This window comes from Trichomonas vaginalis, chromosome I (genome assembly GCF_026262505.1).
Source record: "Trichomonas vaginalis G3 chromosome I, whole genome shotgun sequence".
Classification (NCBI taxonomy): Eukaryota; Parabasalia; order Trichomonadida; family Trichomonadidae; genus Trichomonas; species Trichomonas vaginalis.
The window spans coordinates 9077741-9101733 of record NC_067203.1 but is presented as its reverse complement, the minus strand read 5'-3'; the positions used below and the strand labels follow the sequence as shown (position 1 = coordinate 9101733).

The following is a 23993-nucleotide window of genomic DNA, read 5'->3' as shown; positions in this document are numbered from 1 at the left end:
TTCCATCAATGATTGCGCAATTTTTTCTCGACCAAAGTCAAGTGCCATGTCTAAAGGAGTTTTGCGTTTTTTATTGATATTATAGGGTGTCCAAAGGTGTGTTTAGCACAAACCTGAATACTGCGAATAGAAATAAACAAGTTACATATATATAAAGTTTATTTAAATATAATCACCATTGGATTCAATCACGCGTTCGCAGCGATCGATCCAGGCTTGAAAGACACGCTTTAAATCATCATGAGAAAATTGCTCAAATTGCTCTCTTACAAAATTTTCAAGATCATCTGGACTCGCGAATTCGCGTCCTTCAGCTCTCTTTTTTAGCGTGCCGAATAAATAAAAGTCAGAGGGTGCAATATCAGGTGAATAAATTGGATTTGGAACAACTTTGACATTGTTTTCCAACAAGTAATTCATTACCTTATGACTTTTGTGAACTCTTGAATTATCAAAATGAATTGCAAACTTTTGTTTTTGTTGTTTGGATTTCTCAAACTCATCAGAATTGATAATTTGAGTAAGAACATTGTCAATTAGATACTGAGCATTCATCGTATTAGGTTTTTGAAGAATATCAATTGCGATGATGCCATTCACGCCCCAAAAAACCGACAACATCATCATTGGTGTGTCAATTTTTTTCTTCGGGAATGTTTGCGGATTTTCATCCTTCGGGATCCACATGATTTTGGCTTCTGTTGCATATTGAAACCAAGACTCGTCCCCTGTTACTAAAAAGCGAAACTTCTTGGATTGATACGCACCCAATATAGAGAGGAGCTCTTTCGAAGATTGGACTCTAGATTTTTTTTGAACTGAATTAAGGTTGTGCGGAACCCAACGTGTATACGCTAGTTTGTAGTTCAAATAATTGTGCAGATAATAACTGACTGTTGTACGTGGTATCTTTGTCATCTCCTCTATCCTTCTGAGTGATGCTCTTGGGTCTTCATCTAGCGCTTGAAGAATTGCTTTGATTTTTCTTTGATCCGGCGATTTTTTGTCAATTTTTATGATGGGCGCCTTTTTGTTCATGAAGTGATACATCCTAACATGATACGTTACAGTGGAATAGCTAGGAGCATCCATACCGAAGCATTTTACCAATGTCTCGTAGATTTTTTTACAGTCTTTGCATTTTTTTGCAAGAGCGAGGATGTTTTCTTTATGATTCATTAAAAAAATGAAAAAAATCCCGCCAAAATTTCCCGCGAAACCGCCTCTTGTCTCAAAATTCATTTTATATCCCGGCATGGCGCCAAAATACAACATACTCATCATATACATATATTCATATTTTTTATTATATATTTATAATCAGCATATATCTCCTTTAATAGTCTCATATAGAGCGCTGTGCTAAACGCACCTTTGGACACCCTATATTTAAATCAATTCCTTTTTCAATCATCAACAAAGCTAATTCTGTTTTCCTTTTTCGATAGCGAACTGAAGTGCATTATCTCCTTCTTTATCTTTTAGATCCAGTTTACAACCTTTTTCTATCAAGAATTTTGCGACATTATCTCTATTGCAAATAAGAGCTGTCATCAAACAACTTTCTTTATCATTGTTGATGTGGTTAATATCAGCACCTTTTTTATACATTTTCTCAATCAAATTCATATCTTCATCCTCGCAAATGCATTGGAATGTCGAGAAACCAAGATTATCACCAAAATTCGGGTCAGCACCATAATCCAAAAGAAGATTGAAACATTGAATTTCTCTTTCATGATGAGCGTAATACAAAGGATAAAAATAGACGCTATCCTTATGATTTGGATTAAACTTGTGTTCTAACAATGTTCTCAAGAGTTCAATCTTTTCATCATGAATTGCAAAGTAGACACAAATCAGATCACTTTTTCTAACTTTGTAATCTTTCAACAAATATTTCAAAAACTCTGCATCACCGTATTCAACTGTTACTGTGAGAGCTGTGTCTCCTTCAGGTCTATACTCTTTATATTTATCAGCTCCATTGTTGAGAAGTAATTTTGCAATAGAAAACTGCTTATGTTCGATTGCATCAAGTAAAGGTGGAAATCCATAATCATTTTTCGCTTTCATGCTGCATTTATTTTCAATAAGAACTTTTGCGGCAGCAATAGAATCAGACTCAATTGCCTTGAAGATAGGTGGTAAGCCATCTCCATCAAGAGAATTCGGATTCAATCCTTTCTTTAATAAGTATTCCATAACTCTAAATGAATTTTTATCTGCTGCAATATGTAAAGGAGTATATTCTTGCAAAATACTGTCTTCGAATGCGAGATTTACTTTGCATTCTGTATGTAAATAATCAAGCATTTCAACACAATCTCTTGATATAGTTTTCACAAGAAAATCATTGAGATTCATTTTAATTCCTTTATCAAGAATTTTCTTTAAAGAAATAACATCATTATTTTTCACGCATTTGCTTGCAGCCATTCTAAAATCGGTTGTTTCCGTTGTCTTTGCAAGAAAATAGTCAAAAACCTTGTCGTAATCGAATGTTTCCGCAATTTCTAACAATTTCTCAATCCGAATATCGGAATTCAAATAAACATAAAGAAAAATATCCAAACTCGAGTGATATTTTGGAATAGTGCTCTCATCAAAGACGTCTGGCCTGTATTTAAGGTATAAATACATGTTGTTGGCCAAACAAACATAACTATTGAAAAATGTTTTGGCATCATCGTATTTGCTTTCACATTCTGTGATAATCTCATTGTTTCGACCACGTATCGCATTGAGAAGTGTTCTACCGATGATTATGAAGCCTTTTGATTGTAAGAATTTGAAGATTTCTGTTGATCCGTATCTTGCTGCTAATTTTATCAATGTATACTTATCTGTGGTGTCGTAATTGTTGCTGTTGAAGTATTTATAGAATTCATCGACGTTGTTATGAAGAATCTGATAGAAAATTGTATCTTTTTTTCGAACATTCAAAATTTCTTCAGTTGTAAGTTCTTCGACACCATAGATTTTCTAAAATTCCATATTGGGGAAGTACTTACGCTTGAATAGCTCTCTAAGTGAAATGCGCCTCAAAAAATGATGATCAAAAAGAAATGGCTTCTCATCATATGCTTTTGTTAAGAGTTCCCAGTATTTTCTTGTATGTATAGAGTTGATCATGCAATAGTTGTCGATCATTGTGACAATTGTTCTGTTGCTAGTGAAATTTTTTCTGTTATAATCAAGGATTTCTTCAATAGTATGATCATTAATGTGGTCGACCATATCACGAAGAACAAAGAACTCTTTGAACTGTTCTTTCAGCTCATTCAGTTGTTCGATATTTTTCATCTTCTAAAAAATAATGGCCTATTTTGAAAACCAAAATGAAATTTAAATTCAATAGTTATTGATGAATTGTATTTTAAAATCATAAAATTTAAAAAAACGAATTCAAATTTTTTTGAACTTTTGGATTTTTGACTTTAATCATAAATATTTGTAATATATCATAGAACCACAGTCAGATTTCAACAATATTGGATTGTTTTCAGGAAAAAAACTTTATTGACCATTAGAAAAAAAATGGAAGAAACTGATGCACAAGCTCAGCCAAAATTAGATGATCTTGGAAGGATTATCCCTGAAACTGAAGAGAATAAGGAAGCTCCAGTTGAAAATCCAGTAAGACATCTTATTGACGCTAATATTAAAATTGAAGATTTCGAGTCAGAGCCAATTGATATTAAAAAGTCAGCTGCTGAACTTGCAAGGTATTTAGTCAAATCTATGTCGCCAAGACAAAAACTATCTTCAGAATTAGTTAAACAAATCGGTGGAAAAATTTTCACAGCAGCTACACAGCCAAGACTTATCAAACAAGTTGCAATGGACAGTATCGCAACGAATCCTATCAGTCCAAGTACATTAGCTGCAATTATTGGTTTTTATACAATCGAATATGCCGACGCTACAAAGAGAACAATCATCAACGACTTAATTCCACAAGCAATAAGCAAAGCATTTACAGAAGACAACTATACAACAGTTAAACGTTTTCTTATTTTCTTAAGTTGCTTTATCTCTTACAACTTTGTTACAAAGGAGTCATTTATCGCTCTCCTCAACGACCTTGCCGCTAAGCTTGACGAAGCCAGCGATTTCAGACGCGATGCTATCTCCAGAATTATATTATTCATCTGCAGAACAGCTCCAGAAGAAATTGACGATGAATCGTTAAATGGCATCATCAGCAAGGTACGTCCATTCGTAGAAGACACTACATTCATCAGCCGCTACAAGCAAACAGAAGATTCTCAAAGTATCTCACAATTACTCCTTCAAATGCCAGTTACTCCACGTTTCGACTTCCATACATCGGATTACGCCGAACTCTTCAAGGCTAGATCATCTCCTATCGATATTCCAAAAATAGAATTCACATTTGGAGAACACGACCTCGCACCACCTCCAGTTATGTGCCTCAACATATACCAATCCGATATCGAGACATTCCCAGTCCTTTTAGACACATGTTTCGATATTATTACATTCTTATCACCAGATTTACAAGCTATGGTCGATATGTTGTTCACTCTTCCATTATTAGACCATAACGCTGAACTTTACGCTGAACAAATCGATTTCGGAGCAGACGAATACAGACATTACGTCGAGGCCATCTTTACAGCCATTCTTTCCGATATGACTCGCATCCCAAGATCCGCTTATCCGCTTGCTTTCCATGCCTCCCTCATTACTTCCCTTCTTACCGACCGACCAGAGCTCATTGAAATTTACCAGTCTATCGTCGACAAATTGGTCAATAACTTATCCCTCGATTTCTGCTTGTTCAGACGCATTGTTCTTGTTCTTTCACATGCATTCTGCAACATCGGAAAGTCACAACTTCGTGTTCCACCGTTGAGATGGGATGACTGGAAGGGAGCCGCTCAAATCGAGTCAAATTCTGACGCAAGGAAATTGTTCATTCAAAGTTTCATGGAACACGTGTCACTTTTCGGAAATTGGGAAGTCATCAAAAAAGACGTTCCTGAAGAGTTCTACAACTTGGTTTACAATACAAACCAGGGAGAACCTGATAACGATATCAAGACATTGCATACAAAGATCGAAACAGCTATGGAAGAAGTCGAGAAATATATCACAGAAAATACAGCCAAAATTGGTGAAGCTGGCACCCTTGCCCTGCTCCTTAAGGCCATTTTCATGGGAATTACAAGCGGTGAAGCTGCTATAAAGACTATTAAATTGCAAAATAATCTCATTATGGACTATTTCAAGTCAGATACCCAAGATTGGAGAGCGCAACAGTTGGTTGATACAGTTTATAATATCTTCAAGGCCCAGCCAACAGTTCTTTCCCAAGTTATTGTTTATTTCATCAACTATGACTACGTTAGAGACAAAGATTTCTTCGATTGGTTGTTCGAAGAAACCGACGAGGCTAAAGCAAGACTACTTATACCAACAACATGGGACGTTTTCCAGAATGTTATCGATTGCATCTCAGGTTGTTATGAAGCAGAAGGAAGAACAGAAGACATGACAGAAATGCTCAAGCTCCTCTTCGAAAGAGTCATAGAATTGTACAATGAACTCTCTGGAGCGATGATTGAAAGACTTCTCAACGGAAACCTTAAGGAATTCATCCTTGGTCATACAAAGGCATTCGCTGCTGCTCAGGTCGAACTTAGAGGACTCATTTCCGATTCTACAAAAGCTGAATTTGTTCAATTCTTTGATAAGCTTGCCCTTCTCTGCCAATAAAGAATTTTTATTATTAAGGATACCCTTACATTGCGTAGTTAGAAAGAGAATATGATATTGTCATGATTGCTAAAGTTTTAGGCTCCAGAAATGAATATACATCAAACTGAAACAATTGATAAATTGAATGAACTTTTGAGAGGTTCTCAAATAAAAAAAATTATCTAATTTTTTACAATATTACTATTATTTTATCCACATATGTATATATAGTAATTTGAGAAAACTTTTAGGAAAAAATAAGTTTAATAAAAATCTGAATTTTACTTGTTGTGGGATTGTTATTAATTGACACTCCAGACGTATTACTAATAGTTATGCGTATGCAATTAAAGTATTTCTGATGGACAAAATGTGAGATTTATATCAGATAATTCATTTCTACTATTAAGTTATTCATTTATGAGTTTGCACTTATTCGCACTAAATAAATAACTATTAAAAATTGTTTTAATTAATTGACACCATATAATAGAGTGAATTTTGTTTGATCAAACAACAATAGATGATAGATATAAAGCCAAGAAACTTGCTATTAATATGCTCTACTTGCTATTTCAATGTAAGTATGATATTTTCTAAATGTTTCGTTCAGATAACTTAGATATATTAGTCAAAATTTGAAATTTTAATAGCACATATATTAAAAATAATTATTATTCATAAAAGATTAATGAAATAGTAAAAAAAAATCAATCAAATTATAAAAATACAACATTTAGAAGAATTCTTATTATCCTTCAAAAAGTCAGTATTTCTGCTGTAATTTTCTACAACATTGTAGTTATTGCACTTTGTCTATGGATTTGTATATATGTTATATATAAATTATATATCTAAACTGCCCATAAGTGCAATTTTTATATAAATTGTTTTTTCTTTAACAATTTCATATGAAATATGCTTTTTTAAGCGTATCAAAGCTGTGTTCTTAATGTGCATGGATATATCAAGAAAAATGTCGAAAAAAAATGTGAATTCACAAATTCACTGAATTTTCACCGTTTTTTGAATTTTGCTACAGCACTAATATTAAATAATACTAAAATCTTCTGTCTTTGTAAAAGAATAAATTCTGACAAAAAGTGCTCGTTTAAATTTAATGATCATCTGTATGACTAAGTGGTAAAAAGTGTTTATGACCAAAAAAGGGTTACATGCTTAGTCTATTTTTCTGACAGGATACTCTAGATTTACATGATCTCTATTTCATATCTCCGTTTTTAGATTCTTCGACAGATTTTATAATAGAAAACCAAGATTAACAAATTTCCGGCATGTTAATGAAGAAATCTGCAGCTACCCTCAATATTATTTCAATAATCAGTATCGTTTCTCTTACAATTTATTTTTTTCTCAATAATTTAACAAGAAATAACAATACACACTTGGTTTTACGTATAAAAGCTAAGTGTCGAACTTAATCAACTTTACTTACTTAGCAAATGAATATTTTTGTGGTTGCGAGTTCTGAATGCTGAAGTTTTAGATTTCTCTATAAATGATATCATTGCACTTACAATGTTGTTCCAGCCTATCGCATAAATCATAGAAAATCCAAAAAAAAATAATATAAAGAAAATTCATGTCATGAAGTTCAAAAAATACCGTGTAACATTAAAATTTGTTATGCATAATACATTTTAGCTATTATTGATTTTTTTTAATTTTCGAGAAATTGAATGGTGAGTCCGATAGAGAAATTTTTAAAAATCCTAGTGCCTCATAGAAGTAATTTCCCTCGTCTCCCATACTTCCAAATGTATGCATATGACATAAACTTTTATGCATTACACAAGTGGCCAATAATATCTATAGAGTAAAAAATTAGAAATTTAATTTTTTTATATGATAGTTATATTTCAGATTTGCGAGCGTAACTTTTTTCTCCATGGCATACTTGTTTTAAGAGCAAATGATCAAAATCGTCCTTCAATTATTGAAGGAGCTGATATCTTTTGAAAATTGAATTGAAAGGGTATTCAATTTTCAAATTTCCTCTCAATTTTGGAAACATATCAACTCTATGAATTAACAATTATGTGCCTTCACAGTTTATCAGTCATATAAGGTGCTTATAAAGAAAAAAGTTACGCTCGCAAAATATGTTTTTATATAGATTTCACATAAAATAATTATGTAATTTCTAAAAAGAATATTTTTGTTCTTGAATATTAAAGTGTATTGTAGTTTAAAAAGTTTTAAATATGTTGCTAAAATTTCAGGTTTATAGCTCATGTCTAGCATGACTTCTTCGTATGCGCAAAAAATCTGACACGTAAGGGTATCCTTAAATTTTAAAAATACACTATTTTTTAATTAAGGGTGCACCCGTATGTACGTTTATTTGAGAGGAGGAGGATTACCCTCTCAATTTTGAGGGATTCGTTAGTTTATTTTCTCGATGAATATGCAATGAAATTTGATTTTTACCTTATCAATATACTTCATATAATATACACATGTTCATGTAAAAACTTTTTTCCAAAATCCTCAGGAATTAAGGGATTTTTGAATTTTAAGAATTTTTTCAAATTTTTTCGAAAAAAAAATATTTTCAGAACATCCTTAACGGCTAAGATTTAGGAACAATGTTAAGTATCAAAAAGAAAGGAGGTCTGATATAGACAACATATATCGTTGAAGGTTGAAAAAATCTCCAATATTTGAGCCCAAAATTTCAAATTTTAATTTTTTGAAAAAAGAGGCCACCCGTATGTACGTTTATTTGAGAGGAGGAGGATTATATTTTTGAAAGGGTGAAACATTATGAATATGTTAATTATATAATAATATGTATTATTATAAAAAAGAAAAAATAAAGCACGTTAAAATTTTTCTTTCTTGATTTTTTACAAAATCTACTTAGAATTATGCAAAATATGACTAAATAATTATAAATTTCAAGTTAAATTTTAATTTTGATAAATAATTTAAATTTCAAAATATCAAGTTCAGTTCGACTATGTATGTAGTAATTCCTCAATAAAGTGCCAAAACCCTATTAAAATATATGAACATTTTCAACATTTTAATGTTTTTATTTAAAAATTTGATGGAATATGAGCTTCAAACAATTATTATGTAAATAAAAATAATTAAAATATGTATTTATTCGTATTACAACCGTAGTAAGTCGATTCTTCCTTTCTTCTACTGAGTTTTGAATTTGATTTCGAATTGTAAAGAGATTCAAAGGGAAAATACTAGCGGATAAAAACTACCTCCATGAAAGGGTCATAATGGAGTCAAGTTGTATTTTTTGATATTTTTTGCTTTTCGAGCCGAAATAGGTAGCCAAGATAATGCCTAAAAATAAGGTTCTAAATTCTGAAGTTTACATGATCCTCTCGTGTGCACCCTTAAATTATATGTTTAAACTTCAAAATATAGTTGAGCGATATTAAAAATTTATTCACTTTTAGAAAAATTGATGATTTTCCTTGTGGTAATTTCTTTTTCTCCTTATCTAAACAATATCCGTGTTCCGAAATTTTTCCAAAAAAAATTCAAAATTTTAAAAATATATAGAAAAAATTTAAATTTTAACTTTAAAACGAGGATTTGAAAAAAATTTAGAAAACAAACATGTGTTGTTTTATATTTGGTTCATTATTCTAAAACTAAACTCAACATCAATGGGTCAATTTGAAAATAATTTTCAAATTGATGTTGTTAATTTTCAATTTGAAATTATTTTAAAAAACACCATATTTTTGAGTTTGACTTTGATAATTCATGAATTTCAACGCATTTTTGATATTAAATCGGAAATATGGTTAAAAATAGATGGATCATTTTAATCTCTTCTTATTTATCATATTAGATGCTGAGCAAGAGAATATTATTTTCAAATAATGGATTTGAAATGACAACAGAGTGTAAGACTATATTGAAAACAAAAGTGGAGAAAAAAAGTCGATTCTTAGCGAAACTCATGAGTTTCGGATAAATCAACAATATACTGTTATATAGTATGACTTATATTCTTGTTATTTGATTATGAGTATAGTCGTTTTTTTTCAATAAAATCAAAATTCTATAATGAGTCGATAATTTTTAACGCACCATTATTTTTTTTAATCTTCATAGGATATAACATACTATATGAATAACAAATTAGATTGTAATTTGAGAATGATATGGCAAATTTTTATCAAGAAACCATACAACTTTTTTTTTGATGAATGAATAGTTGTACTTTTATTTTTATCGATATCAACGAGAATAAAGTTACATTCAATGTCAAGAAACCTAGTACCGCGTTGAGATATATCGATTTCTTCAAGAAAGTCTTAGAAAATGCAAAGAAAATGCAATATTTTTTCAATATTAACTACGATGCTTTCACAATTGAATGCCATTCTAATAAAAAGCATGTTGATATTAATGAAAATATATCCGATGACGTTCAAGAACTAGAATTCAGACAAAAAATGAAAAAAACTAAATTACAAATAGAACCACATTCAGGGATAACACTAGATATACCAATTAATGAGCAAGATCCTCCAATTGACGAAAGTTGTAGATTAGTTTTTAACGATATTAACGGGACTAGGATTGTATCAGAAGTTAAGAAACCCAACCGCGAGTTGAGGTATATCGATGTATTTGAGGAATTTTTAAATGATGCGAAGAAGAAAGGGTATTTTCGCAAAATTAACAACGATATTTTTACTATTGAGTGCAAATCAAATAATGAACCTGTAAAACTTCATGAATATGTACATAACGATGTTCAAGAGCTAGAATTCAGACAAAAATTTAAAACGGTTCAAGATTTACTGAAAGACAGCAAGATAACCAAAAAACAAATAGACAAACATCCAGAATATACATTAAATATTTTAGAGAATACAAATCTCAATATCCCAGATTTTACAAATTTCATAATTAAAGATTATAATAAAAATACCTCCGAATTGATCGAATTAGTTGATTTAACAGACAACACTGCATCTCAATTTCCTTTATCTCTGTCAGAATCAAAAGATAAAAATTCTCCAGAAGAATCAATCAAAATTATCATACAGTTCCTTGATTTTTACAATATTAATGTAAATAAAGAAGAAATAAGAGCTGTTTACCAAATTATTCCTCAAATAGATACTGTAATTAACTTGTTTTTAGATAAGAATTCTCAAACTTTTTGATATTACTTTTAAATTTGTTTGTATGTAACTAAAGTACAATTTAGTTTATTGTTTTGTTTGTAATTTATTAATTTTTTTAATCAATAAAAATGACAACAATTTTCCATTATGATTTTAAAAATTAATATATTTGTATCACATTTTTAGTATCTAATCAAAATTAGTTACAATATTTCAATAAATTTCGGTTTATCTTTTACATTATTTGTTAAAACTTAGAGTGAAGTAGATCTATCATTAGTCTTTGCATCTTTATCAGACAAAAGATATTTATCAACTTCAAGAAACCATATTTTGATGTACCAATGAGTGGATAATGTCCATTTTTATCCTTTATTTCTTTTATCAACTACAAAAGAAAAATAGAAATTTAATAATTTCAAGATGGCCATGAGTTGGTGAATTCCTGTGTTAAGCATATCTATATTTATCCTTCATTTTCATATCAACACAACCAGAGATAAGATATTTAATAACTTGATGTTTATCGAATTTGATGCATGAAGGAGTGGAGTCCTTCCATTGTTACAATTTTCTTTTTTATGAACGTCTTAATTATGCTATCAGAAGAGCTTAAAGGGAAACTGTCGATAGCAATAGCTTTTGTTTCATTCAATGTAAATGTATTCAACAAACACCTTTGCTCATGTACAGACATATTTATAAACAATTTCCTATAAAAATGATATGTTACAAATTCTCGGAGCAATACATTCAATTAATGTATGATACATCATAATTAGAAGATGATTATTGCGTGAAGAGTCATCGTTCTGAATCATTTGTGTATATTAGCTTTTAAATACTTTTATATCAAGAATTCTAATTAATTAGACAGTCAAACTGATTAAATTTAAAAGGAACTCAACATGACAAATAACAAAGAAATAGAATTCAGACGAGATTGGGACAAAGTTGCAATTCGGCACTTTTTGTAAAAAAAATGGGGTCATACTCATAATGAATAGAGACTTATAGCCAAGTCTTGATATCATGCAGGGAGAATATACATAGATAAGCAATTATATTTTATAGTAGTAGTATTCAGAAATTCTTACAATTTACAATACAATTTTCAAAAATGGATAAAGACTTATAGCCAAGTCTTGATATCATGCAGGGAGACTCTCTACAAATACAAAAATTGATTATCATAAGGAAATACAAATTTATCAATTTTCATGTGAAAATTACATAAATTTGTTCTCCAATAAATAGCAATAATACTTTGAATGTTATATTAAGTAATATAGCTTCAGGTAAATAAGCTAGTTAGTACACCAGTCTTGGGTATGGTGGCATTGCGTTCCACCTTACCCAATACTTGTGAATTTGACACTTTACAAAACCGTTAACGTACATTTTACAACATGAACGCAAAAACTAACTTAACCTTAAATATTTACAAAGCCGCCAACCATTTCACCTCACTAACGAACTCACTAATGAAAAAATAAACGTTCTCATAAATTTTCTTCTATATCTTCATCGTCAATGTTAACTCTATTGTAGTCATACTTGAAGTCATAAAGTTTCTCAAGTTTTGAAATGCATAGTCTTGTTAACTTACCTTCATCATCATAAGTTTTTATAAAACTACCATGACAATCTTTATACACAGTCAATGAAAAGTCAACTGGTCTAGGATGAAGTGTAAAGAACATGTTATGCTCAGGAAGGAAGAATAAATGTTTAAATGTATGTTTGTTATATTTTTCGATTTGTATGAGTTGCTTTTGTTCTGTCATTTACATCCAAATAAAAATTTTCAGTAAAATAAAAAATTAATGATATCACCACCCTCACACGTATGAAAACATAGCACAAAAATAAATTTAGGTGAAGTGGTGAGATTTCACCTCTTTTTTCACCTGTTTTTTCACCCACTTGAATTCATTGCTTTATAACTCTCTTCCTTGGTTTCTTTTTAGTTGCTTTCTTCACGTCTGTCTCCAACTTGACTGTCTTTCTTCTTCGTCCGTAATGATACCAGTTACTTCCACCAGTCAATGGGTCAAATGGTCTTTCGTAAGGGTTTCCATACATTCCATAGGGACCATACGGAAGAACTACTGGTGGAGAAGAGTTCCATCGACTCTATTTAAATGCATTGTTTCACCTTTCATCTGGTCATTAAAGTCTTTTGCGTGTTTTGCAAACTCATCGTCCTTTCCTAAAGCATTTTCTGACTCAGTCGCAACCAAATTGGATGCTTTATTTATGAGTCCTATTTTATTTAATCTTAACTTCTTTGCAACCCAGCCTCCAATCTTTCCTTTATTTGCATCTAATGTCTTCGAAACCTTCCTCCACTCATTTTATTTACTGCGTCATAAGCTCCAAGTGCTTTTGCTCCAAATGCTAATGCTTTTGTTCCCATTGCGCCTAAAGCTGCCCAAGCTACCATTTACACCATATTAAAATCATCTCTCTTCAATATTATCTCATAAAAGTTCTCGTTACTGGAGAAAGTCAATGAAACATAAACATTCTCATTCATAAACTTCTTTCTTATATCATCTATTCGCTTCAAAATGTCTGAACAATTGCTAACATCTTCTACAACAGTTATTTCATCATGAATGACCTTCAAGAACAAGCTCATTTAATATGCTATTAAAATCATCTCAATAATGAGTCCATCCTTTCCATCTTTAGGTAGCACAACATCTTTCATTGAAGAAGGTTCGACAAGTCTTATGTTAAACTTACTGACAAAGTTTGTTATACTATAATGCTTCGGTGGCGAATACATGTAGTTTGAAAGACATAATATAGATTCTTCAGCAAATTCACTTATACTGGATTTTATAACAATGTTCTCACGAGACCAAATACCACCAATTGACAATCTTGTAAGCAATCCTGCTGAACCTTCAACTGTAAACGTCGATGGTAACATTCCACGAAGGTCATCTATTGACATCGTTGAGTCACTGAATTTAAATATTTTCTTAAAGCAATCGTCATTATCTAACCATGCAATAGCTTTGAAGTTTTCATTCGAATATACATCTGCTTCATTAAATGTAAAACCTGACTTCTTTGCAGAGATGACTTTAAAATCTATTGAGTTTGTTTCAAAATTATATGCTATGCTAACTTCTGAAGGTAATGGTGTCCTTCCGCAGTCAGTTGTTCTCTCACTACCGTTTGAAGCTTTGTGTTAAAAACTTTCATGTCATCTCCTGTGTCTAGGTTCACATACACAGCAACAGGAAAACTATCTTGCTTCTTTGTTTCATCATTATACCTCAAAACATTAAAGTTCTTCAATAATATTGTTCTTCCTGCTGGAATACTTCGAACCTGTCTTATTTCAATAGCTTTCTCACCTCCTACATACTCTACCCAGTGTCTTGGATATTCATAAGTATACTGACTTTCTTGAATTTTGGTAGGTTTCATCATAACGTGTTCATAGTATATCTTTATACTCTTGTCAGTTAGACTCGGTGCTATGTTCTGAATATTTCTGACTTGCATTTTTAATGGAGATAAAATGAAGCATTTAATACATGACGTAGATGAAGACATGAATGAAACTACAGACAAACTTAACTCTTCTCTCATTCTTCCTTTCAGTAAGGACTATGAGTTCTGTTCAAATGGCGTTTATTTCTATTGTGGAAAGATGGGTTCAGGTAAGACATTTAACCTCATTCGTCATATACTCATAACAGAACGTTTAGGAAACGACTCATATTATGACCAAATCATTATATCAGCAACTTCAGACTCTATGGACTCAACAGCGAAAACATTTATGTCAAAAGTTCAAGCCTCTGTCGTTAAAGTTCCAGACAGTGAACTCATTGAATTTCTTCAACGTTACATTCGACGTAAGAGGAAATATTATGCCATCGTTGAATTTACAGTCAGGAATGCAAAAGACTTCAGAAGAGATGGAAAGAATTATTGACAAACACCACTTACGTCAGTACTCAGGAGTTTACGATATGAAACGACTGACAAACTACATTCTATCAAAACTTTCAAAATACCCCTTCAAAAAGTATCCTTCAAACACTCTGCTCGTTTGTGACGACTTCGCTGGTAAAGGTTTAGTGTCAAAACCAGACTCACCATTAGCTAACATCATACTAAAGTCAGACATTACCACTTAACTGTAGCAATACTTATGCAAACATGGAGGTTTTTAGCTTTAAACATAAAACGTCTCATAACTGACTTCGTTATCTTTCAAGGTTTCTCACGTTATGATATTGAACTCATTTGGAAACAGTCAGGTATAACATTACCTTTTGAAGAAATTTGGGAAGCATATAAGTCTCTCATCTCTCCTCGTTCATACCTTGAGATTCATATCATGACTAATACCATTAAAGTCAAAAATATTCCATGGGAACGACCAACATTGTTTTAAAGTTTAACCTTCAATTGACTGATGGTAAACAAATTCCATGCATCTCTGTCGCCATTTCTGTTAATATTTTTGCTGTCATTCATATCATCCACTTCCCCATCCGTTAGCTTTTGAGGATATGCGTTAGAATAGCTGTTCTTAAATGAAGGCTTTTCACCTTTGAGAGCATAAACTCTATAACTTTCTGCATACTTTATGTTTGAACCTCCTGAGCCATCATTGACATAAATTTTTATAGGCTTCCACCCTTTGTTCATGTTCCTGCTTCTTCCCTTAGCTCTTTTGTTCAGTAGTTCTACATCTTTATACACAGCTCCTGTCTCAGTGAATTCAACAATATTTTCATTCGTTAGCTTTACATTCAAACCCTTGTCGAGTATATTGTTCATTTCATACATATAAAAGGTTTTTATTCTATATGAAATGAGAAGCAAATCCATCTTAGCTGGTGCCGTTAATGTTCCAATTGAACCAACATCAAATGTTGACTCACGAACGACAAACAATATTGTCATAAAGAACTATAGTTCAGAGTGTTTGAAAGAAAAAGAACCAGAACTGAAATCCGTGAATTTAAACTCAGCTTCAAACGCTAACGCTACATCAGATGTTAAGTTAGAGTATCCACCACTGGACCAAATTCTTTCAAGAGAAGCCAACGACAACCCTTACACAAATGTTCAAACAAATCCTTCAGATAACGTAGACCATTACCTTCTTCAGTTATACCAAACAATTTTACTCAAAGACGATAAGAAGCTTTTGACAAATCTTATAAGTAAGAACCAAATAATTCTAACAAAGGAGGACCTTGAAAATGTTATATCACGAATAACAGGGAAACAATGTGTCATTGACTATCTCGACCCTGAAATCGAATGCTGTGGTCAAACGCCACCATTCATGAAAATAGGTAACATCCGCATCATTGAAATACCAGGAACTACAGGAGTTGAGTTTAAGTATAAATATTCGAACGAGTATACAAAACTTTCAACAGAATATAAACTTTGTTTGAAATATGTTTTAGTAAATTAAAGCAATTTGTAATATCTATCCAAAACTTCTTCAACAGTATCGAACTCATCTTCATAATGCAAACCTAATCTTATTGACTTGGTGCAGTTTTCACTAACACAATATAGCGCTTTGCGCTCGGCGCCTTTGACGCCTTTTTCTGTTCTCTTGACTGACATAACTAACTCATTTGTTTCATCAAACAGCAATAACCAAAGTTCATGACCTAATACATAACATTCATACTTTATATTTTTAGCTCTGAGTTCTCTTGTAAGCTGTTGCATTTAATATTTTCTAAAAAGTCAACTTCAACAGTCATTCGCACTGGTGCCTTCAGTTCTACAGGCTCGCCTTGAAAGTCAACAAGTCTGAATTGCATGTCTTTCAAATTATGAGGACTAATGCGAACCCATTTACCTAAATGAGTTGCTATGACAGGAACGTTTGGAATGAACATTGAATTGACTGCATAACAGAAAGACTTATATTCTACTGAACCTTTACTATTAACTCCTGAAATGCCTGTGACATTAGCTATTTTAGACTCAATGTATAAACAATTGCCATAACATACGTATGGAACAGATTTCATCTCAATCGTTTTGTCAATACTTTTCAAAGGAAATGTCATATGGTATGCACCCAGAAGCAATTGAACTCTATGACTCATTCGTGTTATCTTAAACTCCTTCGCATAACTGAACTTCAAAACTCCTGCAATAAGTTTAACATTCATTAAGTTTTCTTCGTTATCCTTGTTTATTGTAGTATTTATGAGAGCATTTAACACTCCAGCTAATGTTTCCATCTTATATTCTACATTATTGTGAAATCTTATTTCATGCTTCTTTCCATCTATTTCAATCTCCATGAAATCTGTTTCATCTGTTTATAACGAATGAAGCGATAGTATTGAAGTCAACCATTCTGAATGCAAGTGGCTCATTCTGTAGACCTAAGTTTGTTTGTAGCTTTACTGTCCCGTATTCGTTTGGGTCTGTACTTTGCAAATAGAACAACATTTTATTCTCATTAAAATATGAGTATAGCTGCATATGCGTATGAAGCTGACAGAGCTAAACGTTTATATTTTGGTCAATACTCTCTCACACTTACTGACAAATATATTGTTATTTCTGATGGAAATACTGAGAAATACATAACATGGAAGGACTATGAAAAGTTTGACCCTATTTTAACTCCATGTACAATGCCTTTCATTGTAAATGGAGAAGTTGTCATGAAGAACGACACAACAGTATATAAGTCTGTTCATGAAGCATTAGAATATATGTTGAATCATAACCCCGAAATATTTGACCCAAGCACTACGCCATGTACAATGCCCTTTATTAAGGACGGTGAAATCGTAAGAGTTCCGGATTCAACGGTTTACACAGCTGTTCAAAACAGTTTACAAAACATTTTAGCGAATATCTTTAATTCAGAAACTACAGAAATGAAATTACCATATATAACAGATGCTAAAGAAATTAAATCAAAAACAACAACATTATTTACGTCACTTAATGATTTAATGACTTATATCATTAATATTCCTGCACCAACTACAGCATTTGATCCAAACTCGACGGTTTGCAGTGTACCTTTCATAAAGGACAGTTCAGTAATTGTTTTAAGGGATTCGACAGTTAATGAATCATTAAAGGCTTCATTAATGAAAATCATTGATTTTAACTCATTCATGAATACATATAATTCATTCATTAATGTTTCATATGCTTCTAAAGAAGGTGAGCCAAAAACTATCGATAAAGCGGTGTATGAAATAAAAGCATCAACGACGAAATTGAATTCGTTAACTTTTGACGGTGATAGTTTCGTTAATGACATAACATCGGGGAAAACAATTTTAACGAAAGAATATTTAAAATCTCATGTTAGTGAGTTCGTTGAAATTGAAAAAGAAGGTGGAATTAAGTTCGATCCACTGAATTTCATTTTCAACTTAGCGAATGCGGGTGTTAGTTTCGCTGAATGGACAACTATACAGAGTGAAATAAATGCAATATGGACGTTTTTGGGGTCAAAAGCGGGAATGGGTGAGCTTGTAAATGCTGCAAGAACATTAGGTGAAACAGGAAATTTTGTAGATGGTTTTAAAAGACTTGTTTCAAATGTTTTAACAAACACAAAGAAATTATTTAGATATACCATACATAACGGACGGATTTTCGAACAGGTAGCAACAAACCCTCCGGTTATGGCTGCGTTGATGATGGTTAGAGATATAAAACCACGTAACGACAGGAACGAAGAACATGAACAACAGAGCCCAACGGGCTCAGAGCCACATAGTGGCGAGGATACTGGTCGGGTTATTCGAGACATTAAAAACGTGTATCCTGAAGTTATTGATTTATTTAGAGGAGTTAATGATTCAATTTCAAAACATTCTATAACCCTCGATGAAGAGAATAAATTAACAGATTATATATTCGTCATTATTGCAGAATTAATGAAGAGAATAAATGAAAAAGGAATTGGTGATATCATTAATGTCAGCGATGTAATGATGAAAAGAAATTTTGACTCATTATTTACAAAACCGAAAACAGAATATAGTCTTTATGACGTAATTACCGAATTAATGAAAAAGATTAATGATAATAAGAGTTCTGGCGGAAGAGTTGAATTAGAAGTGAATGATGTTAATGAGAAATTAGCCGAAAAAGCAGATAAAAACCACGTTCATTATATAACTTCAGACGAACAGATTATAACGGACTACCATGGATATTTAACACGAAGTGATGAAGTGAAGACGGAAGATGTTAATGAAAGAAGATATAAATACATTCGTGCTAAAGGTTATGACATAAGCTGTACTGTACAGTATGACACGGGTAAAGCACCAGAAGCATTTAGTTATAACGATGAAATTTATGCCTCTACTTTCTCTGTTAACGGTGTATTAGTTGAACCAAGATTTACTTTGAGAGTTAAGGCAAAAATAACGTTTGAAGATGCTATTAAAAGTAAAGCTGACAAAGTTGAACTCGAAGCAATGAACAAAGTTTTGAAATCTCATAAACACAACATCTCCGATATAAATGAACTTCAAGCTACATTAGACAGTAAAGCTGACAAGAACCATACAAACGAATCCTTCACTACTGTTAGAGCAGACGACATAATATTGAACTTTGACCTTGGTTCAAGTGCACCATTAGAAAATCCAAGTACAAGCGTAAAAGATACACTAAACTCCTTAAATAGTAAATGTATGAACATTGAAGGTCATGTCAGAAACTTTGAAGCACATGAACTACCAGCAATGTTAGATAAGAAAGCAGACAAGAACCATACACATGATTTCTTCACAACTGTTGGTATAGAAAGTATTGAAGGAACGGTTGAAGAAACTGGTGGGGATGCATTATATTGTAAACCTCCTAACTTTCCACAAGGTTTAACATCGGATGACGACATAACGACGATGAGAAACATTAGATGTAAAGATGTTTATGTCATGAAGGATGAACATAATATTAAATTCACTGCTCAAGATTTATATGATAAGAAAGCTGACAAGAACCATACACATAAATCCTTCACTACTGTTAGAGCAGACGACATAATATTGAACTTTGACCTTGGTTCAAGTGCACCATTAGAAAATCCAAGTACAAGCGTAAAAGATACTCTTAACAATTTAGATAAGAGTTGCAGGAATACCGAAGATCATGCCAGAAACTTTGAAGCATATGAACTACCAGCAATGTTAGATAAGAAAGCTGACAAAACTTATGTGGATGCAGAACTAACAAAGAAATTTTCGAAACCAGATACAATGACATTTACAACAGAAATTATAAATGGTGAACCAGCAACTCCATTTGAATTTGTTAGAGGTCTTCAACCAGATACTTTTGAATTTTTCTTGGATAATTCTATTGAACTAACATTACATTATAAAAGTGGAACAAATGCAACATTTCATCCGGGAGATACATTCCAAATGGTATTTAATGACATAAGTTCTTTAGAATATGTTTATAGAGTTATGAGCATATATGATTTAATATATCCTATAGGCGCTGTTTATACGTCTATGAATCCAATAAATCCAAACACTTTATTTGGTGGTAGATGGTATGAAATAGTTGACAGTTTCCATTCTACACTAATACGCAGTCAATGAAGATGGGAGGTTCAAAGAAAATAGGTATTGAAAACCTTCCTTCACATATGCATAGGTTCAGTGGAAGAACATCTGTGGAAGGAAACCATTCACATTCAATAACAAAAAGAGGTTATACAAATCTTGCAGCGGGTTCGGATAGACAGGGAATGCATAGATATGATATTTCAACTGACCAGTAGATTCAAGCACAGGTATTTTCTGTGGAACTGCAGGAAATCATACACATGTTGTAGCTGGTATTACAGACCCAGCAGGTAATGGAAAAGATTATATGCCTCCTTATATAACAATGCACGCTTGGATACGAGTTGGTTAAAATCTTTAACTTTACATAAATGAGCTTGAAAGAAGTATTCGAACAACATCCATGGAGGTCATTTAAGAAATTCAATGAAGCTGCAAAGAGTTGGGGATTTACTAACAGAGCTGAAGTGAAAAGGTTCTTTGACAAAAATGTTGTACATCAAACAAAAATAAACCCTTACGACTACTTTTTACCAATTTACTCCAACACTCCTGACGCATACCAATTTGACACTCTCATTCAAAGCAGAAAATGTGGTCATAAACCATTCCTCATCTTCATTAATGTTAACACTCGTAAAGCATATGCATATCCAATGAAAAATAAAGGAACTCGTGAAGTGTTAAGAGTTTTACAAAAGTTTGTAGCAGAACATAGCCCAAGTACTTTAACATCAGACCAAGACAGTGCATACCTCAGCAATGAAATCACAGATTTTCTCATTAAGCATAACATAACTCACTACACTACTGAAGACCATAACCATAACATACTCGGTATCATTAACCGCTTCATAAGAACGCTCAGAGATTTAAATCAAGAAGAAAAGTATATACAAAAGAAACGAAGCCAAACACAAAATATCAGAAATTCAACACAATTTACCCTCATTCCTGGTACAAAAGTTCGTGTAGTTCTTGACGACAAACCGTTGACAAAGAAACGTTTAAGGTTAAGTAGAAACTATTATATCGTAGACTCTACACAAGGTAATGGATATCTTATAAAAGCTGCTGACGACTCCATAGCATTTTACCCTCGACATAAATTAGTTGAAAGTAGTAATGGCAAACTTGCTGAAACCATTGACGAAGCAAAGCGAGGAGTGGTTATTGAAATACTTGACTACAACATAAACGATGACACTTATAAAGTAAGATATGAAGGAGGCGTTGAAGATGTTATACCATCTAAGAACTTGAGAGAATCTAAACCAACTCATCTGGGACCATTAGAGCGGGAGTACTGGAAAGATAAAAACATGCCAGAAAGAATAAGAAAATTCTTCTAAACTTTTTCATTAGATGTAAATCAGACATGAATGAGAACAGTCATGATATTATTAATGGTACCATTTATTTTAACATAAACTTTATTTATGTTAGAATGTTAGATCTAACACGTTTTCTAACCACTTTTCTAACATGGTCTAAAACTCTCGAAAATCATGAATTTTTGACATTTCCTTATGAAAGAAAAATAACGCTAGTTTTTTTCTAAGAAAAATTTTTATTTTGTATGTAAGATATGATTTCAACAATAGGTTCTACAACACTTCAAGCCGCGAACGGCGGGACTCTGTCCACAACAACTTCACCTAACTCGTTAGTCATGAATCCTACGTCAATGTTGGTAGAGATGGAAAGCTTCATTCCTTCTTCATATACTTTTGAGACAGAAATACAAAGAATTAAGCAAGAACTTTTAACAAGTAATTTAGACTGTAGTGCGAAAGATGAAGAAAATGAACAGTATCTTTATGAAATGCAGGACATTATTGACCATTTACCCAAATTGCCTGAAATCCAACAACAAAAACTCACTATTCCTGAATTCGATGAAATAGAAGTGAAACCAACTGACTCAGTAGAAATAAAGAAGTTCATTCGTAAGGTAAACTATGAGTTTCTAGGATTTCATTGCAACCATAAGGTTATGGACAAAGATTGCGACATGGTATATAAAAACATTTCTGACATATATAAATCTGAAGAATTTAAGACCTACGACAACTTTGTTTCGTTAGTTGCTGAATGTGTATGGCAGATAAGAGATAAAGATAAAAGATGTAAAATATGGAATGGACAAATAAAACCAACAACTTTTGAGTTAAAGAAAACCATTGACGCCTTAGTTGTTCTAGCAGGTCAAATTTCAATGTATAATGCAAAAATGAACCCACAATGTTCTAAATGTAAAGCAGCAATGAGGAAATATAACTACGCCGTCAAAGAGATAGAAAGAATGAGAAACGACTATGCAGACTTAAAGAAAGAAATGACAAACATTGAGTTTGAAACAGTTGGAAAGATAGACAATGACACCAAAGTGGTTAGAATAGGTGATTTAAACGTAAGATACTCAAAGAAATACAACAAATATTCTTTGTCAGACATTATATCTCCATCTGGAAAGAGACCGCAGGACTGGGTTAGAATTGCTTCAACTCAGAAAATTTTGACAAGAAATCCTGAGCTTATGATATCAGTAAAATTCTATGGAACTACAGCATATCTTATAGACAAAAGTCTTATACCAATAGTTTTGTTATGGATTGACCCAGTTGTTGGATATAACTTCATAACATATGGTTCATTCGATACGGAACGTTGCAGTGAAGGCTTACTTTACATCGTTCAGAAACCGAAGGACTTCAACACAAAAAGATATAAGATAGGAAGGACATATAATATAACTCAAAGATATGACAGTACAGTCAATAGAGTCAAGGTTGTGTTTGTTAATGATATGAGAGCTGCTGAAACAGAACTGCTTGAAGTTTTTGAGAAAATGTATGGTGCTCCCACGAAAGGTAAAGAAACGTTTGAAGTAGATGAGATAGATAAAGCTATAAAATTATTTGACGAAGTTGCTGAAAAATACATGTAAAGCGTTTATTTTTGGTCTTTTGTGAAAGTCAGGAAATAACGCTAATTTTATTTTATTTATTTTTTTATCCTGTATGTAAAGACAGATATGTCAACATTAGAGAACACAACAACTGCTATCGTTCATGAAGTCATAAATGAAGAATACGAATACATACAGTATAACAAACAGTTACGTCTCATTCGTTCTGTCAAAGATGATATGTATCAAATGCAAAGTATAATGAACGCTCTTCGTTCTACAAAGCAAGCATATCATTGGTTTGAAAACCAACAGACAAAAGAACTTTTAGAAGAATTTCCTCATATGATTGCTTCCCTCGGAAAACCGAGGGAAGAGATTCCGTACGAAAATCGCAAGAATTTGGCTCCTGGTTTGAAAGGTTATTATGTTCATAGACTTTTAGTAAATGCTGTAGCAATGTGGGCTTCACCTCGTTATGCTTGTTATATTTTCATGATGTTAGATGAACTATATAAAGCAGAACGTGGAGAGATGGAAAAGAAACTTCAAGCAAAAGATGAAGTCATTGAATCCAAAGACAAAAGCATACAGAAAAGAATACCACGTTCAGTACCAAAAGGAAAGGAAAAGAGTTATAAG

At 32.3% G+C, this 23993-nt stretch overlaps 10 protein-coding genes and 3 pseudogenes across 13 annotated transcripts, besides 4 other annotated features; 7 read left to right on the top strand and 6 right to left on the bottom strand.

The window, feature by feature from the left end:
- Positions 1-82: 82 nt before the first annotated feature.
- Positions 83-1386: a mobile genetic element.
- Positions 163-1290, bottom strand: TVAGG3_0955700 (Mariner transposase; the record flags this gene model as incomplete). Its single annotated transcript, XM_051253350.1, has 1 exon — positions 163-1290. The coding sequence occupies one exon, from the start codon at positions 1288-1290 to the stop codon at positions 163-165; it is 1128 nt and encodes a 375-aa protein (XP_051078924.1).
- A 36-nt stretch (positions 1387-1422) lies between the features above and the next one.
- On the bottom strand, positions 1423-2439 carry TVAGG3_0955680 (spectrin binding; the record flags this gene model as incomplete). Its single annotated transcript, XM_001582912.1, has 1 exon — positions 1423-2439. The coding sequence occupies one exon, from the start codon at positions 2437-2439 to the stop codon at positions 1423-1425; it is 1017 nt and encodes a 338-aa protein (XP_001582962.1).
- A 546-nt stretch (positions 2440-2985) lies between these two features.
- TVAGG3_0955670 (uncharacterized protein) lies at positions 2986-3306 on the bottom strand (the record flags this gene model as incomplete). The annotated part of the gene is made up of 1 exon (XM_001582913.1): positions 2986-3306. One exon carries the CDS (start codon positions 3304-3306, stop codon positions 2986-2988), a length of 321 nt encoding a protein of 106 aa, XP_001582963.1.
- Positions 3307-3509: 203 nt separating this feature from the next.
- TVAGG3_0955660 (pre-mRNA 5' cap binding protein family) lies at positions 3510-5923 on the top strand (the record flags this gene model as incomplete). The annotated part of the gene is made up of 1 exon (XM_001582914.1): positions 3541-5745. One exon carries the CDS (start codon positions 3541-3543, stop codon positions 5743-5745), a length of 2205 nt encoding a protein of 734 aa, XP_001582964.1.
- A 2145-nt stretch (positions 5924-8068) lies between these two features.
- Positions 8069-9107: a mobile genetic element.
- Positions 9108-9918: 811 nt separating this feature from the next.
- On the top strand, positions 9919-11005 carry TVAGG3_0955640 (uncharacterized protein; the record flags this gene model as incomplete). Its single annotated transcript, XM_001582915.1, has 1 exon — positions 9933-10901. One exon carries the CDS (start codon positions 9933-9935, stop codon positions 10899-10901), a length of 969 nt encoding a protein of 322 aa, XP_001582965.1.
- A 796-nt stretch (positions 11006-11801) lies between these two features.
- Positions 11802-12171: a mobile genetic element.
- A 338-nt stretch (positions 12172-12509) lies between these two features.
- Positions 12510-23993: part of a mobile genetic element that runs on past the window's edge.
- TVAGG3_0955620 lies at positions 12795-13308 on the bottom strand (annotated as a pseudogene). Its single transcript has one exon. A coding segment is annotated over exon 1 (514 nt).
- On the bottom strand, positions 13507-14312 carry TVAGG3_0955610 (annotated as a pseudogene). The gene has a single exon. A coding segment is annotated over exon 1 (806 nt).
- On the bottom strand, positions 15285-15686 carry TVAGG3_0955600 (uncharacterized protein; the record flags this gene model as incomplete). The annotated part of the gene is made up of 1 exon (XM_051253349.1): positions 15285-15686. The coding sequence occupies one exon, from the start codon at positions 15684-15686 to the stop codon at positions 15285-15287; it is 402 nt and encodes a 133-aa protein (XP_051078923.1).
- TVAGG3_0955590 (uncharacterized protein) lies at positions 17519-18126 on the top strand (the record flags this gene model as incomplete). Its single annotated transcript, XM_051253348.1, has 1 exon — positions 17519-18126. A coding segment is annotated over one exon (608 nt), but the record flags the coding sequence as incomplete, so codon positions are not given.
- TVAGG3_0955580 lies at positions 18368-20792 on the top strand (annotated as a pseudogene). Its single transcript has one exon. A coding segment is annotated over exon 1 (2425 nt).
- On the top strand, positions 20812-21792 carry TVAGG3_0955570 (integrase core domain containing protein family; the record flags this gene model as incomplete). The annotated part of the gene is made up of 1 exon (XM_051253347.1): positions 20812-21792. The coding sequence occupies one exon, from the start codon at positions 20812-20814 to the stop codon at positions 21790-21792; it is 981 nt and encodes a 326-aa protein (XP_051078921.1).
- Positions 22980-23390, top strand: TVAGG3_0955560 (organellar and viral DNA polymerase type B; the record flags this gene model as incomplete). The annotated part of the gene is made up of 1 exon (XM_001295031.2): positions 22980-23390. The coding sequence occupies one exon, from the start codon at positions 22980-22982 to the stop codon at positions 23388-23390; it is 411 nt and encodes a 136-aa protein (XP_001295032.2).
- On the top strand, positions 23478-23985 carry TVAGG3_0955550 (KilA, N-terminal/APSES-type HTH, DNA-binding family; the record flags this gene model as incomplete). Its single annotated transcript, XM_051253346.1, has 1 exon — positions 23478-23985. A coding segment is annotated over one exon (508 nt), but the record flags the coding sequence as incomplete, so codon positions are not given.